This window comes from Lycium barbarum, chromosome 12 (assembly GCF_019175385.1).
Source record: "Lycium barbarum isolate Lr01 chromosome 12, ASM1917538v2, whole genome shotgun sequence".
In the NCBI taxonomy this organism is placed as follows: Eukaryota; Viridiplantae; Streptophyta; class Magnoliopsida; order Solanales; family Solanaceae; genus Lycium; species Lycium barbarum.
The window spans coordinates 78,186,333-78,208,684 of record NC_083348.1 but is presented as its reverse complement, the minus strand read 5'-3'; the positions used below and the strand labels follow the sequence as shown (position 1 = coordinate 78,208,684).

The 22,352-nt window shown below is 36.4% G+C and overlaps 1 protein-coding gene across 1 annotated transcript; it reads right to left on the bottom strand.

The window, feature by feature from the left end:
• Nucleotides 1–18,459: 18,459 nt before the first annotated feature.
• On the bottom strand, nucleotides 18,460–20,852 carry LOC132624486 (uncharacterized). The gene is made up of 4 exons (XM_060339259.1): nucleotides 20,061–20,852; nucleotides 19,061–19,978; nucleotides 18,758–18,979; nucleotides 18,460–18,681 (listed from the first exon to the last, which is right to left on the bottom strand). The coding sequence occupies exons 1-4, from the start codon at nucleotides 20,850–20,852 to the stop codon at nucleotides 18,460–18,462; spliced, it is 2,154 nt and encodes a 717-aa protein (XP_060195242.1).
• Between the last annotated feature and the right edge of the window lie 1,500 nt (nucleotides 20,853–22,352).

Sequence of the window (22,352 nt, the reverse complement as noted above, 5' to 3'; positions counted from 1 at the left end):
GTCTGAGAGATGTTCTAATAGGAGCAGGCATAGAAGGAATATGGGAAGGGATATGTGGAGGAGTGGGAGAGGAGGGTGGGACTGGCACAGGAGACAAAGAGGTAAAGGGAGAGGATGGGGTAGGAGAGAAAACAGGAGAGGGGGGAAGATCAGGACAGGTCACTGGAGGAGCAGTGTCATCAAAATAAGGAGAAGGAAGGGAGCAACTAGTTGGGGATCCAGGAGAGGAATTGAGGTAGGGGAAAATGTGCTCATGGAAGAACACATCCCTAGAAACAAAACAGGACTTGGATTGGAGATTGTAAAGTTTAAAACCTTTCTTGGCAAAAGGGTAACCAATGAAAACACAAGGGGAGGCCCTAGGCTGGAATTTATCCCTATGAGGTCTAGGAGTAGTGGAATAACATAGACAACCAAATGCCTTAAGGTGGTCATAAGAGGGTGTGGTCCCATAAAGCAGTTCATAAGGGCTCTTGTGATTTAGGAGAGGAGATGGGAACCTATTCACCAAATATGTGGCTGTTAAAATACAATCACCCCAAAACCTGATGGGGAGATGAGATTGGAAGAGTAGGGCCCTGGCAGTGTCTAGCAAGTGCCTGTGCTTCCTTTCCACCACCCCATTCTGCTGAGGGGTATGTGGACAGGAAGTCTGATGGATGATACCCTGATCTGCAAAGAACTGAGAACCAGACAAGCTAGACCCTAACTCTATGGCATTGTCACTTCTAATAGTCTGAACTTTGGTGTGAAATTGAGTAGTAATCATATTAAGGAAAGCTTTAAGAATGGTAAAGGCATTGCTTTTGGCACCTAGTAGATGGGTCCAGGTGGACCTGGTATAATCATCAACGATGGTAAGGAAATATCTAGATCCATCATAGGTCGGGGTATGATAAGGACCCCAAGTGTCAATGTGGATAAGCTGAAAAGGGGCAGTACTTTTAATAGAACTATCTGAAAATGGTAATCTAGATTGTTTGGCTAAAGGGCAAATAGGACAATCAAATGACTGTTTATGGGATAATGTGGAACCAACATTAGTAAGTGATTTCATTTTGGAAAAAGGCAGATGGCCAAGTCTATAATGCCAAACAACATCAACTTTATTCATATTCACATTGGCAGGAGCAACAGTATGAGAAGAATCAGCAGATACAGTTGCATGAGCACTAGGAACAAACGAAATGGAGGGGCAAACAGTAGCAATGGCAGAACTATTACAATCAGAAGAAACAATAGGAAAGGAAGCAGGGAGAGAAAAATCACAAGTAAAAACAGATGGGTGATGAGAAAGCTTGTACAAGCCACTGTCAGATCTACCAAGCACCACTGGCTTCTTCAGAGAAGGGCCATGTAGAGCACATAAAGTGTTGGTAAATATAACAGCATGACCAGGTTTAGCAACAAGCTTATGGACAGAGATCAGATTGTGCTTAAAGGTGGGAATATAGAGAACATTGTGGAGAACAAAATCAGGAAACAAGTTTAGGGAACCAATATTAGTGACTTTAACTTTGTAGCCATTGGGAAGGGACACTAGATAAGGAATAGGTAGAGTTTGTAAGTTGAAAAGTAGGGACAAATCAGAGGTCATATGATCAGAAGCTCCAGAATCTATGATCCATATAGTGTTTTCTATCTTAGTAAGCAAACAGGACCTGACATTACTATCAGGTGACAACTTACCAGCGAAATTTGCAGAAGCCAAAAGATTGGAAGTAGGAGGAGAAGCACTAATGTGGGACTGTTGCAGCAATGACATCAGTTGGGAGTGTTGGTCCTTGGTAAGCCCAGGAAGGACATAAGAATGTTCAGATTCACCATGAGAACCACCAGAATCATCAAAATTCGAGTGCCCAGTATGATTGGGATCAAATTCAACATGAGCAGTTGTTTTCCTTGGACCAGTGTTTTTGGTGAATTTGAAATTTGGAGGAAAGCCATGAAGCCTATAACACTTCTCAATACTATGGCCAGGCTTTCTGCAATACTTGCATACCAAGGATGATTTCGGGGGCTCGAAAGCAACTTTTGAATGAAAATTCTGTTTAGAGGGACCATGATATGGGCTTGAAGTAGAACCATGATATGAGTGTGAAGTAGATGCCCCAGCATTGAAGGACACAGATCCTGATGAAAACTGAGAGGTACTAGAGATGTGCCTCTGTTTTTCATCAGCCAACAGTATGCTGTAGACAGTGCCCACTGTTGGAAGGGGCTTCATCATTAGTATATTGCTTCTGACTTGAACATAGGTGTCATTTAGACCCATCAAAAATTGGTACACCTTTTGTTCATCCTCACCCTTCTTACTTCCCCCACAAGTGCAATAAGATAGGTGGTTAGAGGAAATGGAACCAATTTCATCCCATAACTGTTTAATCCTATTGAAATAAGAGGATATGTCTAATGAACCTTGGGAAATATGAGCTAAGTCTTTTTTAAGTTCAAAAATTCTAGCCCCATCTGCTTGACCATATCGTTCCTCTAGTTCACCCCAAATATCCTTGGCCAGTTCTGAATATTCAACGCTACGAGCTATTTCTTTGGTGAGAGAATTGGTCAACCAAGACACTACGAGGTCATTACATCTTTGCCACTTCCTGGCCAAAGGTGAAGTCTCACAGGGTCTATCAGAGATATTTTTTATGAAATCCAACTTATTACGCACTGATAAGGCCACAAGGATGGTTTTACGCCAACTACCATAACCAGTTCCATCAAAGGGAACATGAACCAAGGAGGAACCCAACACGTCAGAGGGATGAACATACAGGGGATGACAAGGGTGAGTATAATCATCGGGGTGAAAGGCAGTGCGAGAAGCAGGGGAGTCAGATGGTACAGAGGAAACCCCACTGGTAGCATTCGTCATCGCAAACAATTAGAAAACCCAGCAATATTGTTGAACACAATCACACGGAACACGGGCAATGACAACAATCACACAACACAAGTAACTAGTATCAAATTTTACCCAGCAATATTATTGAACACAACCATACTCAACACGAGCAACAACAAAAAATCAAGCAACACAAGGAACTACTATCAAATCTTGTCGAGAGAATGGAAGAAAGGAACGAAATTACCCGGCGAAATTCGAAACAGAAGCAAACCCTAATTTGAGAGAAAATTCAACCAATTAATCACGAACAAACCCCAACAATCAGCAACAATATATGAAATCGAAACTTCGGATCAATTTTAATCACTCGAATCTTCGAGAAATCGCAAATTGAACACCGTAACCCTAAACTTCGATATTTGAAAAAAAATTGGAAAGAATGAACGAGGGTAAGTTCGTACGAAAGCTAAACACCAGATCTATCAAAATCTAGGCTCTGATACCATGTTAATCGGGCAAATTTGATGAAGAATTGATGAAGAAATTGGAATCTGTATATGAAGGAAGAGAGAGAAAACGAGAGAGATATTTCTATTTCATCTGCTGAAAAAAGCCAAGTCTACAATGTACAAAAAGAGAAAACCAAACATTAGAAATGGGCCTCTGTCTTTGTTTTATATTTTTGACCCGAGTCCCGTCCAATCTAAATAACAACAGTGATAAATAAGAAAAGGCCCAAACCGACCTAGCCCACTAACCTACATCATCAACTAATTTATGTACTCTAACAGATACATCCATTGATTTGGTGTAAACAATCGATGTAGGTAAGGTTTTACCCAATAATGATCGCCAGGCTAGATGATTTGGTGAACTTAAAATCATATTCTAATCAACTTTTTAGCTGATTTTTGTGTTTGCTCACTTACAAAATGCCTTTTACGTCAAATGATTTTAAGCAAGTATTTAGGTTTTGCCTTCTTTGTTCCTTATGGTAATAGGACTAGTACTTAATATTTTATATGCTAACATTAACTATTTTACCTTCTTATAATTACAGGACACGTTTCTATATCCAGGCAGTACACGCGAAGAAAAGAATACAATAGACGTTAGGTTTTGCATAGAATTAATGAGGACAGATTTACCATTCTACCCCTAGGTGAATTCACAATTACGGAAATACCGTGTTCGTCCGGTGTTCGTCCACACCTAACTGTCAATACTATTATACTAGCAAACTATGTCCATGCGATGCACGGGCCCAACATGTTTATTCACTTTAATTAGCCAGTCTTTAAGGTTTATATTTTGTAAATAACGTTTAATAGCATTCTAATTGTTATTATATATAGCAACATATACAAAATATATTTCACGTACCATCACTTTAGTTATAATAAAAAAATGGAGTTTAAAAATTAAAAACATATGATGGAATTAAGTCTTGGAGATGGAAAGAGTCGGATTTTTTTTCTCATTGTCATGACAATGAAAGTTGTTCATCGATGTGAAAAAGAAATTAGTAAGAATATGAGAGAAAATTAATATTTTGATTCTATTTTTTCTTTTAAAATTCTTTAATATCTTGTATGTATACCGACAGGTTGATATCCATCGCAATTAACTAACTGTTCAGATCTAAACATAAGAACCATTGTTGTATATATTGAATTTTTTAAAAGCAAAACTAATAAAATATTTGTATTAAATTAATTAAAAGATATGTTAATATGGGGTAAATTAGTTACATTATAATTTTTTATATTAACAATTATAGATAAAAAGAATTGTTACAAAGAAATCAAAATTAGAAAAATATACGTTATATCATAAGTCACCAAATTTTAATTCCGAAATGAAAATATAAAGTAATACATTTTATAAATGTAAAGAAACAATAATCAGAGAATGCAAAGGAGAGTAAAATAAGTAAAGTATTAGCAAAGAAGGAAAACCGAGATAAAAGTCACTGCCTCCCTTCACTTTTACTTGTCCACGTTAACATATTAAGACTCAAGAGAAAGAAAATTTTCTTTACTAATACTTTACCCTTCACACTAATTACTCATTTTCAAATTATTTTCTAAGGCTATTGAGACTATACACCAATAAATATGGATATTATGATAAAATATATACTTCATTTATTAATTCTTAAAGAACGTGAAAAGTTAAAAATAAACAAGTAAAAGTGCACGAGGGAATAAATATGTGTAGAAGAATTAAAATTGAAGCGCATACGTGTATACATGAAAAGAGAATAAATACTCAGTACTGTGACATATGTCCAAGTGGGATAAAAAAGTAGTTGGTTAAATTGTACAATTTATATAACTTTTGGTACAAATTGCATTGCTATTGTTCATCCTCTCTTCACATTTAAAGTATTGACAAAGAAGAAAAACAGAGATAAAAGTCACTCCCTCCGTTCACTTTTACTTGTCCACGTTAACATATCAAGAGAAATGAATTTTTCTTCTTTTTATTAATTTTACTCTTCACATTAATTACTCATTTTCAAATCATTTTTCAAGGCTATTGAGACTATACACTAATAAATATGAATATTATGGTAAAATAATATACTCCATCCGTCTCATATTACTTGCTCACTTTCCCTTTTACACGCCCCTTAATAAATCATAAATAAAAGATGTATTTTATATTTTACTATCTTACCTCTATCTCTCTCCAATAAATACATTCTAATCAAAATGACTTTTTTCAAGGAACATCTAATGCTAAGGGTAAGATGAGAAAGAATTAATTAATTTTATCTTGATTTTGTAAATGAAAAAGTAATTTGGACATATATATATAATATAATCTTTAATAATGTGGCCAAGTAGTATGAGACGGAGGGAGTACTTCATTTATTAATTCTTAAAGAAGGTGAAAAGTCAAAAGTGAACAAGTAAAAGTGCACGAAGGAAATAAATATGTGTCAGAGATATTTTTAGTAATGTCGCCAAGTAGTATGGGATGGAGAGAGTACTTCATTTATTAATTCTTAAAGAAGGTGAAAAGTCAAAAGTGAACAAGTAAAAGCATACGGAGGAAATAAATATGTGTCAGAGAATTAAAATTGAAGTGCATATGTGTATACATAAGAAGAGAATAAATATTCACTACTATGACATATGTTCACGTGGAATAAAAAAGTAATTGATTAAAGTTTATAATGTATATAATTTTTGGTCCAAATTTACAGTGCTAAGAAAACAAGAAGGCTGAGTAGCAGTTGAGAATGGGCACAGGAACACTGATTAGGAATAGCACAAATTCAAAAAGCAAGGGAAATGAAGATGATTAGAATCTCTAGATAAAAATAAGGCCAAAGTCATAGATAGACCCTCAAACTTGTCCATATTTTCCACTTGGACCCCTCAACCGAGCCGCGTACCATATGAACCCTTCAAAACAGCCTTTATTGTGCCACTTTGACCCGTCTGTTCAGCTTGGCACAATGCGTGCAGTTGACGAATTTTTCACGCGTGAGGCTCTTAAACACGCCGAGCTGGACAAAAAAAAAGGGCCAAATGGACCCAGCAACGGTAATATTTTCCCCACCAACTTTTAAATATATCCTCTTCTTCCCCAATTCATAATATTAAACCCTAAATACTCTAAAACCATTGCTGCTCCAAATTTTTTAAATTTTCAGTCAAACTAATTGCTGTGTCATTAATTTTTTTTCTAATCTATCTCTCTTGTTTGCTTTTAATCTTGCTTCAACAATGGCTAACACTTCAAGAATCGAGTTTTGCCGATGTGGTCGTATTTGCAAATTGAAAATTTCATGGAGTCCAAATAATCCCGGAAGGAGATTTTTTTCGTGCCCAATTGATGAGGTAAGCGTATATGTCACGACCCAACCCCGTAGGCCGTGACTAGTGCCCTACTTGGGCACCCTGACATACCTACCCATATCGAATCTCATACAAACAGCATATATGGCTATAAATGCTATATGCCGTCTCAAACTATATCAAACTGTATTAGACACATTTCAGCGCAAACATATACATATACACATATCAAAAAGCCGGCAAGGCTATCAAATATGTCAAAAGCCGACAAGGCTATCAAATGGCGCAACGGCCCAAAACACATATACAAAATGCACGCCGACAAGGCTGCCATAACAAATGAGATCATACAAACCCAACTGTACAAAAGTAGGCACACACACCCACAAATACGTCTACAGACCTCTAAACAGACCAAACGAATTATATGGCGGGACAGGGCCCCGCCGTACCCCTAAACGAATATATACAAACATAGCGAACAAAAGATATACCAAAAGATATGCTCTGAAAGGAGAAGAGCACTCCAACAGCAAAAGGGGTGTCCTAAACCGGTGGATCACCAAACTGTACGTCGGTACCTGCGGGCATGAAACGCAGCCCCCTGAAGAATGGGGGTCAGTACGAAATATGTACTGAGTATGCAAAGCAGAATATACCGAGAGAAAATATGTGACGTAAACAAAAGGGAAGTATCAACATAAGCGCAAATCCAACATATCAAAATTTATTTACTTTCCAAAAATATATAAGTAATGTATAGGGTACAGAAGAAAATGGTCGCCCGCCTGTCAACGGCGCCAATACACAGCATAACTCCAGATGTAAGTTTCAATTCTCCGAATCCCCGTCACATATCACAACCCAACATAACGCCATATACCGCATAACACCAAACATAAGTGGAACCCGACCCTCATTAGCGAGTAGCTCGGAGAACCATAAACACAGCATAACTCCGGAGTATATCAAAGCGCGCACGATAACAGAACCGGCCCGGGACTCGGCGAAAGGAATAACAGAATGCACGAATAGAGTCGTGAGTAGTCATATGCATAAAATCAATATCATAAATTCAAACATAAGCAAAATGATCATATTTGAAAATCGAAATAATAGTCTTAACAAATCCTTTCAAAAGCTCCCGAATTTCATAAAGGAAAGTCGCGGGACCCACGGACGGGAAATTAATCAAGTCGGGCCCGCTTATGGAAAACATACTCGTTATACGTAATGCAAACTTTTATAAAAATATATTGGAGCAATCCGAGCATTTATGTGAAAGATATGGTATTCGGAAATTTCGAAGTTCTTTAAAGTGAAACCTTTTTGCGCAAAGTTCGAAAAGCGATTTTTCAAATACATAAAGGTTCATATTTCACCAAATCATACGTAAGAGTGCCAAAGAACATATACGGATCATAACATGCTCAGATTTCGGATTTGGAATTTTCCTTAAGGCTCTAATTTAGCCTATGAAAACTAAGACATGCCAAAAAGAAAGGAAGTTGCCTTACATACCTCGAACGCACTCAAGATAGCCAATCTTAAGTAAATATCCAATCTATGCCTCGGGCTCCCCAAGGTCTACAAATACGCCAACGAATACCAAACATTAGATAAGGGCATTTAAGCCATTCATTCCAACTAATCATTAAATTCTACAGAAAATTCGGCAGCACTTCCCCTGTAAATAGGCCATCCAGAGAATTTAATTCGCTCAAAATCAACAACAACAACCACAATAACCAACCTAGTATCATCAATAATCAATTCGAAAGGCAAAACAACATTAATAGCTCTCTTTTACATCTTTCAACAACTTTCCAAATATTCGATTCAACGGCTTACATTCAAGCCACATCATCGCTCGTACATTCGATTATTAACCCGAATCCTTTCCCACAATATTAGAGGACTTCTAAACCATTCACATAATATTTCCAACGATCCAACATTTTTTTTTCCAAGCTGGCCAAAACCAGCCCCTAACCGAGAGCAGCCCTCTTTTCATTTTTTCCTCATTTTCAAGTCATGTTTTGTCTCAACAATCCACAATATAACGATGTTATTCTCATATAATATACCAATTACATTAACGCACGATAAGCCTCAAAACAGCCCGCACAATCTCACATCAATCATAAGCCATTAAATATTCATTTCAAGACTAGAATTCATGACGACGACAACTAACATACTAAGCGGTAGTAATGCGATCTTCGACACATTATAAAACTCACATTCGTCCACAACACACATATACATATGTTAAGGATTCCTATATATACGAATTTCATTCAATGCACAAAGTTCTCCAAATCAGTCCGCAACGCTTACTATGTCAATTTGGGACATTAAATTCTCATTTCCAACCTACAAGTCATCACAATAACCATTACGACGCTAAGCGATATAAATTCATTCTTTGCCAAACATTTGGGGCTACACACGGCTACATTGCACACATATATACATATATCGACGATTTGTATTCTCTTCTCCATTCTATAACAATTTAACATGATACAAGAATAAATTCATCCATCCAATTCACACCCATATACACGGCCAACATACCAAACACACAACCCCACTTCAACATTCCATATTTCATGATTTCTATCCATTTTAGCATACTACCATAGGCATACAAGATTCACAATACATAAACAAGATGAAATCTTACCTTTGTTCTTCACTTCCATCAAATAGCTAGGGTTTTGCAAATGGGCACAACTAATGGTTGGATGACCCAAACAAATCTTCCACGCTACTTAGGGACCTTAAATTAGTGGGTCAACACCAAGGAAATAATTTTTGGGAAGCTAAAAATGGGGGTTGGATCTCCCCTTGGCTGGCCGAAACAGTGGGAAAAAAAAGGGCTCTCAATGTTGATATTTTGCTAAGTGTTGAAGTGTGTAGAATGAGTAAAGAAGACTACTTATTCATCTTTTAAGTGTCCCCATTACCTTGGGTCCACACAATATGTTGGACCAATTAAAATTGGCCACACAATGTGTGGGACCCCTTTTTAATTCACACAGCTACAAGGGAGTTTTGTACAACATTTTAAATTCCATTTTTTTTATGAATTGTGGTCCCAATTTTTCCTAAGTGTTCAATACCAATAATTTCATATATAACTTATATCTCAAAATAAAATCAAATGGTCAAAAGTCCCGACTTCAAATCCCGAAATAACCTTGGCCTTAAATTATCATAGTTCATTCGGGTTGTCCCAATGTATAAAAATACGGGACGTAACAGTATACTTGTTATGGGTTATTTCATTACTTAATTCTTCCTCGTAATTGATTCATAAAGCTTTTTCTTTTTATTCTTTGAAGGCTAGAGGTGGATGTAATTACTTCAATTGGTACGAACCAAGGCATCCCGAGCAAGCAAATAAAGTCATTTATGAGTTGTTGAAGAGGATTAAAGCTTTGAGGAAGAAAAGGCCCATGCAAGGCGAACTAGGAAGAAGTTGGTGTTTGGTGTAGTGTTGTTGTTTGCAATTTGGTTCCAGTTTTGAAATTGTACTCGATGATGTTTAGTTTTAGTAATTATAGTAGGTTTGTCACGACCCGACTAGGGCCGCGACGGGCACCCGGGCTAACCACCGAGCACCGCTCGTTTCCTCACTCGTCATAACCATTTTACATTTCTTTATCATTCATAATCTCATAATCATAAGACAACCATTTTTCGTTTGAAAACACAAATAATTTTATATACACGTGCCCCTTAGGCTATCAAAATAACATATACAAATATAATATAGTAATCTTGTGAGACCATCTAACCCACACTGCGCGTCTATGAGCCTCTACTGACATATTATACATATAGATGGAACAAGACTCCGTCGTGCGCGAAATACATAAAGGAACCAAAGGAATAAACATAAGCACCTCCGAACAATGGAGTGCTCTCAATCAGCTGACAGCTACTAAGAATCTGAACCAAGCTCACCTCCCTGTCTACCTGTGGGCATGAACACAGCGTCCGAAGAAAACGGACGTCAGTACGAATATTGTACTGAGTATGAAAGGCATAAGCAGTAACAATATATCAATGAAATATGAAGGCATCAATGAGATAAGGAGGCATCAAGAAAGAGCAATTTGTACTGGCTATCAAATATAACTGAAATAATGCATGCTGACTTACTCATAATCTTTATCATGTCATGTATCTATACCTATATAAGCTGCCCGTCCATGCAGGTACGGTGTGATAATGTATAAGCTTCCCGTCCATGTAGGAGCGGTGTGATAATCATATCCTGCGTCCAGGCCTCCCGCGTCCGGGGTATATGCTGCCCACTATAGTGGTGTGCACATCTACGTGCCTGCCCGGCCGACTATAGCGCGGCGCGGTGTGAGAAAATACATATATATATATATATATATATATATATATATATATATATATATATATATATATATATATATATATATATATATATATATATATATATATATATAAAGCATGCATAAGAGCCCAATCAAAGCCATAACTATATCGGAGTGACGTAAGGTCGGTGGCTTCCGACGTCATTATGGAACATTCATTGACATCCTGCCTCACCTTGAAGGAATAAGCATATAAGGTGAGTGTAAGCAACAAATAGCATCATTAACATCATAGGATCATCACAACATGAGTATTGGGATTTCTATACTTTACTCATTACCTTGTGTGGCTAATTATGGACATAGACTCATATTTTTCGGAACTTAAGGAAACTCATGGATAAAAAGAGAGTCAAGCTATAAGATTCATGCCATAGAAAGAAATTACTAGTCTCACATACCTTGAACTCTATCTAATGTCCAACGTCTACTTCTCGAGCTCGCAGGTCTAAAATTAAGACAACATATGCCACAGTTAGATTATCCACATCACTTACTAACCAATCCAAGCACGAATGAAACTTAACAAAATTCGGGCAGCATTTCCCCTGTAAACTTAACAATCCTCGAAATTCCAACTTAGCCAAACATCAATAAAATACTAGCAACAACAATACCAACAATTTCATATCAAACTAGAATTAAATCCATCCTTAAATTAATTCAAAACAGCCCAATATACGCTTTCTATACAATGTCTTCATACACTTTATTCTCCCAAATTCAAGAACAACAACTTATCAACAACATCTACAACAATATCAACAATTATTATACATCATAACTCAGCTAATTCCATCCATTTAATCCACCTAAAACAACCCCTTAATCCATAAATCTCAACAAAACAACAAACGAGTTTATAACGCTATTTTCTCAATTTAAATCTGTTAAAACTCTAAATAAACTTATTAACAATGAAAAAGGGACCCTAATCTTACCTTACTTGATGAACTTATAAATTACTTGAGCTTGCCAAAACAATTTTTGCTCCTCTTCACCTTCTATATTTTGTTTTTGAGCAAGAACCGAACACTTCTTAAAATTCCAAAAAGAAAACGTTGTTGAATTGAGGAAACAAGGTGAGAACCCTTTCTTTTGTTTGCTGGTACGTTTTTTTTTTTCCTTCAATGTAATATATGTATACAGCAACAATGTTGAAGCAAGTTGTTCTGCTCATTTCCATTAATTGTCTCAATATTTAATTGATTAAAATCCACCTCTTAAGCCTAATTATCATGAAAATTAGAGATCCACGTGCTACTCCTTGGACCAAATATTGGTCTTTATCTAATATTATTTATTAAGTGAGCCAGGTGGCCTACATGTCCCTTCGTCACTTTAAAGAAATTACACATACAGATGCCACCTCTTATATTAGAATGATTAGTCATTATTTGACTTTCTACAAGGCCCCACGTGGGAGGGGTCTGCTAAGAGTAAGTAGCAGTGCACTTCTTTGCTTTATTTAATTTCCAAAACAAGATTGCTAAGTTTGTAAACTTTTTCATGGAAAAATCGTTACTGCCCCTATATTTTATTTGAATTGTTTCTCACTAAAATGATCTCTATATAAATCCTTTTATAATAGGTTTTGGGGTCCACTTAGCTCATAATGACAATGATCACACTATACCAAAATATGTCACCCATTATATAAATTTACATAGTCATATGCTGACTTCCACGTAGAATGGTTGGCACATAGCGTTATAAATATTTTTACAACTTTTATCACATTGTGTACGTAAATAATAAGATAAGGGAGGCTATGTACTTTCCCATTAAGTGGACCGTGGGGTCCACATGCCTTTAAATCATTTCAACTAGCCGTTTACTACATAAACAAAGATGCCACCTCCTCATTCCTAGAACATAGTCACAACACTTTCATCTTCCATGTTCCACGTGGAAATGCCATATGTGAACACTCACCTCCTATTGACCAGCTATATTCCTTGTGTCTCACACGTAATTAAACTTATCTAATTAGTTAATTCCTGATCACCAATAAAATCCCCACCTAATAATCTGATCATAGTTAATCAATCCCTAATCTTTACTAATGTTTTTACACTAATTGTAATTAATATGCAAACCGTGCACTATTAAAATCGGAAATAAAAAAAATTCTTGTCTCATATCTCAAAAATAATCTTGTCCTTGAACTTATGTCGATTAGTTTACGGATAACCCAACATACAAAAATACGGGATATAACATTCTTTCCCCCTTTGGAACATTCGTCCTCGAATGTTAAACTAGTCCTGAATTCCCAATACTTTCTCAAGTGTTCTCTTATTTAATTATGCCCTTCCAAATTTTCCTAGCATTTCTTTTTACCATATCGATATCGACCTCATAATTACTATTACCGTCAATTCAACAGTTAACTTATTTTTCGAAGTCAACCATACTTTCAACTTAGTCAAATCTTATCATTACTGTTGACATGACCTTTCAAGACCTTTTTACGAACCTATATCTCATTCTCTTTTATTTCTAGGAAAATTTCGGCAGAGTTTCCTCTGTATTTCTTACTATGCCAAAATCTGCACGCAGGAAATACCAACAATGCCTCACAGGGCCAGTATATATATGTATATATATATTTATCATATCATAGCCACACAGGGCTCCCAATATCAACAACCATATATAAAAAAAATGATGAACTTACCTCGTATGTCCAACTCAAACTGTACCCGTTATACTTTTCGGTCTACTTTCCCTTTTAAATCGTTAGCGACATTTCAATCATACCTGCAACATTCACACCATATCTAACATATACCCTGCTTACTTTTTTTTTACTAATTCCTTCAACTTCTTCTGTTCGCACTTTATAACTGAGCTTATCATCAATATATATACATTCAATCCATTTTCTTACTATATTCACAATTACTAACCTTGATGATGACCAATCGTCATCCTGTGTTTACAATTTCTGATAACGTAACCTCAATGAAATATTAGCCTCTGTAACTTCCAGTAGCATTATTTACCTTCACTAGTCGACACCACTCTCCTGCTGAAATCAAAGGTCAGTACATAAGAGATATCATTTCCTATCTCTTGGCTCTATCGCACGATCTAGAGTAGGAGGGAAAGGTAACATCCTAAATGTCGTGTAGCTTCCTGTTTATAAATGTGGCGCGCAACACACCATAAACAAGACTCTACTAGACACGGCTCGTAGACACTTCCTGGGACTGAACTGCTCTGATACCACTTCTGTCACGACCCGATTAGGGCCGCGACGGGCACCCGGGCTAACCACCGAGCACCGCTCGTTTCCTCACTCGTCATAACCATTTTACATTTCTTTATCATTCATAATCTCATAATCATAAGACAACCATTTTTCGTTTGAAAACACAAATAATTTTATATACACGTGCCCCTTAGGCTATCAAAATAACATATACAAATATAACATAGTAATCTTGTGAGACCATCTAACCCACACTGCGCGTCTATGAGTCTCTACTGACATATTATACATATAGATGGAACAAGACTCCGTCGTGCGCGAAATACATAAAGGAACCAAAGGAATAAACATAAGCACCTCCGAACAATGGAGTGCTCTCAATCAGCTGACAGCTACTAAGAATCTGAACCAAGCTCACCTCCCTGTCTACCTGTGGGCATGAACACAGCGTCCGAAGAAAACGGACGTCAGTACGAATATTGTACTGAGTATGAAAGGCATAAGCAGTAACAATATATCAATGAAATATGAAGGCATCAATGAGATAAGGAGGCATCAAGAAAGAGCAATTTGTACTGGCTATCAAATATAACTGAAATAATGCATACTGACTTACTCATAATCTTTATCATGTCATGTATCTATACCTATATAAGCTGCCCGTCCATGCAGGTACGGTGTGATAATGTATAAGCTTCCCGTCCATGTAGGAGCGGTGTGATAATCATATCCTGCGTCCAGGCCTCCCGCGTCCGGGGTATATGCTGCCCACTATAGTGGTGTGCACATCTACGTGCCTGCCCGGCCGACTATAGCGCGGCGCGGTGTGAGAAAATACATATATATATATATATATATATATATATATATATATATATATATATATATATATATATATATAAAGCATGCATAAGAGCCCAATCAAAGCCATAACTATATCGGAGTGACGTAAGGTCGGTGGCTTCCGACGTCATTATGGAACATTCATTGACATCCTGCCTCACCTTGAAGGAATAAGCATATAAGGTGAGTGTAAGCAACAAATAGCATCATTAACATCATAGGATCATCACAACATGAGTATTGGGATTTCTATACTTTACTCATTACCTTGTGTGGCTAATTATGGACATAGACTCATATTTTTCGGAACTTAAGGAAACTCATGGATAAAAAGAGAGTCAAGCTATAAGATTCATGCCATAGAAAGAAATGACTAGTCTCACATACCTTGAACTCTATCTAATGTCCAACGTCTACTTCTCGAGCTCGCAGGTCTAAAATTAAGACAACATATGCCACAGTTAGATTATCCACATCACTTACTAACCAATCCAAGCACGAATGAAACTTAACAAAATTCGGGCAGCATTTCCCCTGTAAACTTAACAATCCTCGAAATTCCAACTTAGCCAAACATCAATAAAATACTAGCAACAACAATACCAACAATTTCATATCAAACTAGAATTAAATCCATCCTTAAATTAATTCAAAACAGCCCAATATACGCTTTCTATACAATGTCTTCATACACTTTATTCTCCCAAATTCAAGAACAACAACTTATCAACAACATCTACAACAATATCAACAATTATTATACATCATAACTCAGCTAATTCCATCCATTTAATCCACCTAAAACAACCCCTTAATCCATAAATCTCAACAAAACAACAAACGAGTTTATAACGCTATTTTCTCAATTTAAATCTGTTAAAACTCTAAATAAACTTATTAACAATGAAAAAGGGACCCTAATCTTACCTTACTTGATGAACTTATAAATTACTTGAGCTTGCCAAAACAATTTTTGCTCCTCTTCACCTTCTATATTTTGTTTTTGAGCAAGAACCGAACACTTCTTAAAATTCCAAAAAGAAAACGTTGTTGAATTGAGGAAACAAGGTGAGAACCCTTTCTTTTGTTTGCTGGTACGTTTTTTTTTTCCTTCAATGTAATATATGTATACAGCAACAATGTTGAAGCAAGTTGTTCTGCTCATTTCCATTAATTGTCTCAATATTTAATTGATTAAAATCCACCTCTTAAGCCTAATTATCATGAAAATTAGAGATCCACGTGCTACTCCTTGGACCAAATATTGGTCTTTATCTAATATTATTTATTAAGTGAGCCAGGTGGCCTACATGTCCCTTCGTCACTTTAAAGAAATTACACATACAGATGCCACCTCTTATATTAGAATGATTAGTCATTATTTGACTTTCTACAAGGCCCCACGTGGGAGGGGTCTGCTAAGAGTAAGTAGCAGTGCACTTCTTTGCTTTATTTAATTTCCAAAACAAGATTGCTAAGTTTGTAAACTTTTTCATGGAAAAATCGTTACTGCCCCTATATTTTATTTGAATTGTTTCTCACTAAAATGATCTCTATATAAATCCTTTTATAATAGGTTTTGGGGTCCACTTAGCTCATAATGACAATGATCACACTATACCAAAATATGTCACCCATTATATAAATTTACATAGTCATATGCTGACTTCCACGTAGAATGGTTGGCACATAGCGTTATAAATATTTTTACAACTTTTATCACATTGTGTACGTAAATAATAAGATAAGGGAGGCTATGTACTTTCCCATTAAGTGGACCGTGGGGTCCACATGCCTTTAAATCATTTCAACTAGCCGTTTACTACATAAACAAAGATGCCACCTCCTCATTCCTAGAACATAGTCACAACACTTTCATCTTCCATGTTCCACGTGGAAATGCCATATGTGAACACTCACCTCCTATTGACCAGCTATATTCCTTGTGTCTCACACGTAATTAAACTTATCTAATTAGTTAATTCCTGATCACCAATAAAATCCCCACCTAATAATCTGATCATAGTTAATCAATCCCTAATCTTTACTAATGTTTTTACACTAATTGTAATTAATATGCAAACCGTGCACTATTAAAATCGGAAATAAAAAAAATTCTTGTCTCATATCTCAAAAATAATCTTGTCCTTGAACTTATGTCGATTAGTTTACGGATAACCCAACATACAAAAATACGGGATATAACAAGGTTAAATTGCAGTGTATTTTGATGTTTTAGGGACTGTTTTAGTGACTCACAAAGGGATAGGTTAATCTCACAAAGTTGGCCAAATTTTGTGATTTTGTGTAATTGTATATGACCACACTTTTATGAATCGAATGAATATATATTTGGATACTAACATAAATCAAAACCATACGTCATTAAGTAAACGAAAACAAAACAAAACAAATCAAACCAAACCAAACCAAACTTCATTTTTTATAAATAGAAAGAGACGACCTAATCAACATCTATGATCTCCGGCTCCTCCACTTTAGTAACAATGAAGTAGAGGCGATCCTCTAGATCACAAACTTGAAAACGCAACTCATCCCCTTCCCTTAGGCCTTTTGCATCAACAAACTCTTTCCATCCATTATTGAGGCGCGCCTTTCGACCGATCTTGTATTTCATTTTGAAAGCGCCTGTGTCGTATAAAACAACGGCTTCTTTGTCAACTTGTGGAAGAACATCCATAGTTGGAAGAATCTACACAACAAGTAATATTAAAAGCAATAACAAAACAATGGTAAACAAAAACTAAAAAATACGACTTACGAAATCATCGTTTTGTATATAGGATTTGGTCAATGTTTTCTCAAATCAAGCAATAGTGTAATGCTGGATATGTGGCATTTTGTTTGAGAGACTATGACTGAATTCGTTTGTGAGCTTGTTGGATAGTAAAATGGAAGACTATGGAGGTAATTTATATAGGGATAATACAACATTCAATTACTCCAACTAATTCAACCATTCAACCATTCCATTACTCCAACTAACTCATTCAACCATTCAATTACTCCAGCATCCATTGAACCATTTAACCATTCAATTACTCCAATTAATTCATTCAACCATTCAATTACTCTTCATTCAACCATTCAATTAATTAATTCAACCCCCATCCAACTACCATTTAACTAATCAAAAAAATAGTTACATTTAATAGAAGTACTCGGCTAGCCATCAAAATAACAGTTTCGTGCAAAATAACAGTTTCATGCAAAGGACATAAAACACATAAAAATACTTGGCTAAAACTGCCAAATTGTTTCACAATACATTCAGAACTAAATTGTTTGAACAGACATTCAGGATTTCCAAATTAGCTTCTTTTTTGCTTCTGGTTGGGTAGAAGGCTCGTTGGTGGTTATATTTCTCCTGTTTCTAGACTGCTGCTGTAGCTGTGTGGTTGTGACATCACTTTTACCTTTGAACTTCAGACCATGAGGTTTAAATCCAAGATCAATATTGACTGCACTGGTGTCCCTCATAGTCCCATGCCTCACAACTCTCTCACTTGAACTACCAGGCTGCAATTGACACAAAAATAAATTAGATTAACTTAACAAAGTGGTAAATGCTAGATTGTAAACATTGAATCCTTACATTAATGACAGTTCTTCCAGTTGTTGGGCTTATGTAGCATCCAAGGCCTGCATTTTTAGGCCTTTTCTGTGCAGAACTTGATTGACCACTTCCTCTACCCCTTTTCAACCCAACTGATTCACCACTTCCTGTAGGCCTTTTCTGTGCAGAGCTTGATTCACCACTTCCTGTAGGTCTTTTATGTGCAGAGCTTGATTCACCACTTCCTCTACCACTTCCACCCTAGAAGTAAAATCAAATGTTAGGAGCAGTTCTTAATAATAAGGTGTTAAAACTAAAATAAATCAACAAACAAACGCATACCTTTGTTACTGGACAAGACTTTTTGTTATGGCCTAGTTGGTGACATGTTGAACATGTCATCTGCACACCTTTCTTGGACAGCTTGCCATACTTCTTTCTTGGTTCATCTTTATCCTTTCTTCTTTTTTTCTTTGGTCTGCCAGGCATTACTTTTGGTGCTGGAGGTTCAATCTTCATGTTATTAGTCTTAGGCCACATCTTCATGTTGGGCAGTGGGTTAAGAAAGTATGAATATGCCTTCATAAATGTCTCCTTTCTATACCAATATTCCACATGATTATTTGGTTCATCCCCTAGATGGTAGAATGCACATATTGCATGTTGGCAGGGGATTCCTCTTAACTGCCACAGCCTACAAGTGCATGTTTTGTTCCACAAGTGTACAATAAACCTATATTCATATTCCTTGATCTCAAACCCTTCTAGCCCATTCCACAACACTTCACATTTGTTAGACAGCTTCTTGTTTTCTTCCAACATCACCCTTGCCATAGGTGAAATATCAGTAATCCATGTCTCAGCAAATCGTCTCATTTCAACATGCCTAGTCATTACTTTATGCCTAATCTCTTCTAGCATGGTAATTATAGACTTATGCCTAGCTGCTAATATCCAGGAATTAAAGGTCTCACACATATTGTTTTCAACTACATCACAATTAGAGTGTTCCCTAAAATAGGCTCTACACCAGTGTTCTTTGTTAAATTGCAATAAATCTTCACAGATGTCTTTTCCAAGTTTATCTAATTTTGTAAGTTCTTCTCTCAACTTTACCTCAAATGATGCTTTAGAGACCCTCCAGAATTGTTTTCTTCTTTCTTCACCTTTCCAATATTTCTGCCAATTAGCCCATATGTGTCTAGCACATTTCCTATGCTCAGCATTTGGTAAAAGATTAAGAAGTGTGCTCAACAATCCCTACAATACCACACAACAAGTACAGTTAGTATATATGCCAAAAAAACAAGGTTAACAATGCAAAAAAAGTTAGTAAAATTACCTTTTGCATGTCTGACATTACTGTAATTCCATCTCCAATTCCCAGCCCCAAATCATTGATTAAGTTCTGAATAAACCATGTCCATGACTCTTTTGACTCATTGTCAATGACAGCCCAAGCAATGGGAAACATCTGCTGATTCCCATTTTTTCCAACAGCCACCGGAAGTTCACCCTTACATGCACCTTTTAGGAAGCAACCATCAAACCCAATAATTTTCCTGCATCTCTCCAACCAGCCCTTTTTCATTGCATCAAAACAAACATAAAAATACTTAAACAAATTCACTCCAGGCTGACTTTCTCTGTCTGTTTTCACTATGCAAGTGTTACCAGGATTACTCAAAATGATTTGTTTTGCATAATCACAAAGTCTTGCAAACTCCTCCCTCCAATCCCCCATAAACTTATTAAGCACTATTTGTTTTACCCTATGACATATAGTTCTACCAACATACAACCCTAACTGGTCTCTAACCAAGTCCTGAATTTCCCAAATTCTAATAGTAGGTTGAGAAGTGATCCTATCCCTAAATCTGTTGGATATGAACTTAGCATTGCACATCTTATTCTTGTTAAGTGGAGTGCACTTGTGAATTGGATGGTAAGTTTTCACCATAAAATCCCCTGATTTTTTATCAACACTAGCATACAACCTCCAATTACAAATCTTGGACTTACACCTACACCTCACTTTCTTCTGCTCATTTGGTTTAAGTTTTAATTGAACATGGTATTCAACAGCATAATTAGCTACTGCCTTTCTAAATACTTTAGCATTCTCAAATACCATGCCTAGCTAAAAAATGCTAACCACACAATCCGGATCATACCTTAATTTGTTGCTCTTCCTTCTACTTGGCAAGTCAACACCAGGTTCAACATCCACATCCAGCTCATCATCTGAATCTTCACTATACTCTTCAGAAGAACTACCAATATACTGCTCATCCCCTACTAAGTATCCATTGTATTTGGAGGCCTTGTTCTTTCCAATATCTTCAAAAACTTTATCTATTCTTCCCCCACCTAGGGGAATCTCAGCAGTGACAACAGGTTCCTTTCTCCTTGGTATTTGCTTCTTCAGTTTACTTCTCCTTTCATTCCTCAAAGAAATTAACTCTTCATCAGCTTCACTATCATCTTCATCTGGTATTTTATCCAGATCTGACTCACTACTAGCCAAAAATGAGTCTCTATCATCAGTTTGTTCATCATTCACTTCCTCTTTAACTTCAACAGTTGACCCTCTCTCTTCAACATTAGGAACATTTACAGACCCTCTCTCTTCAACATTAGGAACATTTACAGACCCTCTCTCTTCAACCTCTTCAACACTAGGAGCATTTACAGCAGCTTCTTCTCTTTCTTTAGAGTTTTCTATGTTTTCTCCAACCCCAGTATTTATATCACTATCAAAATCCATATTTGTTGCCCTAGATGCATCATTTACCTCTAACCCACAAATAAGTCCAGTAGGGCCCACATCTTCCACCACCTCAGGGTTTTCACACACATGTGAACTATAAAAATGTAACACATCACCAACTTTCAAACCACTCACAATATTTAACAATTCTCGAGCAGTCATCACTTGGACGAAAGTTTTACTTATTAAGTCAAAGTAAAGGAAACCACCCACTAAATTATATTCAAATTTTTTTGTATAAAACAGTAGCTCGAATAAAGAGAAATGGTCTTTATCAATATCAGCAATTACAACATCCTTCTCATCAACATATATGGGGTTAGGGCCCATTGTAAAGTTACCACCATGGTGAAAATGGACCTCAATAATATCTGATATATCTACTATTTAATAATGTCAATCCTTTTAAAAAACCCCAATTTTGCACGGAATAACAACAATACCATCCACTAAATATTTTGACAATAATAAAAGGCTAAAGCAAAAGTTACCTTCTTAAAGAATGGAATGAACAAAATGCACAGAAAAACCTTCAAAACCCACAGAAAAACTATGACTCCAACACACAAAATCAACTAGCTGAAAACGATGAACTTAGGGTTTATTTTGGGGGTAACGAACAGCGTATGCGTTAGAATTGGGCGGAAGTTTAAACACTGTGTCGAATTCTACCGTCGAAATAGATGAATTTAGGGTTTGAATTAGGATGAATTTAGGAGGTGAAAATATTTGGAAAAGAAATGGACTTTGACGGAGGGAAAATGATCGGGTACTGATATGTTTGCGTATAAAAATTTAACAGGTTCAATGGGTTTTAACCGGGTTGGCCCGTGCATATGTGGCGTTCTAATTGACATGGCAACA

Excerpts from the sequence above, each read along its gene's own strand:
- LOC132624486 (XM_060339259.1), bottom strand. The coding sequence starts at position 20,852 with ATGGTATTTGAGAATGCTAAAGTATTTAGAAAGGCAGTAGCTAATTAT. Across the intron at positions 18,980-19,060 it reads AGTCTTGTCCAGTAACAAAG|GGTGGAAGTGGTAGAGGAAG; the intron begins GTATGCGTTTGT and ends TTTTACTTCTAG. Across the intron at positions 18,682-18,757 it reads CTGGAAGAACTGTCATTAAT|CCTGGTAGTTCAAGTGAGAG; the intron begins GTAAGGATTCAA and ends TGTCAATTGCAG.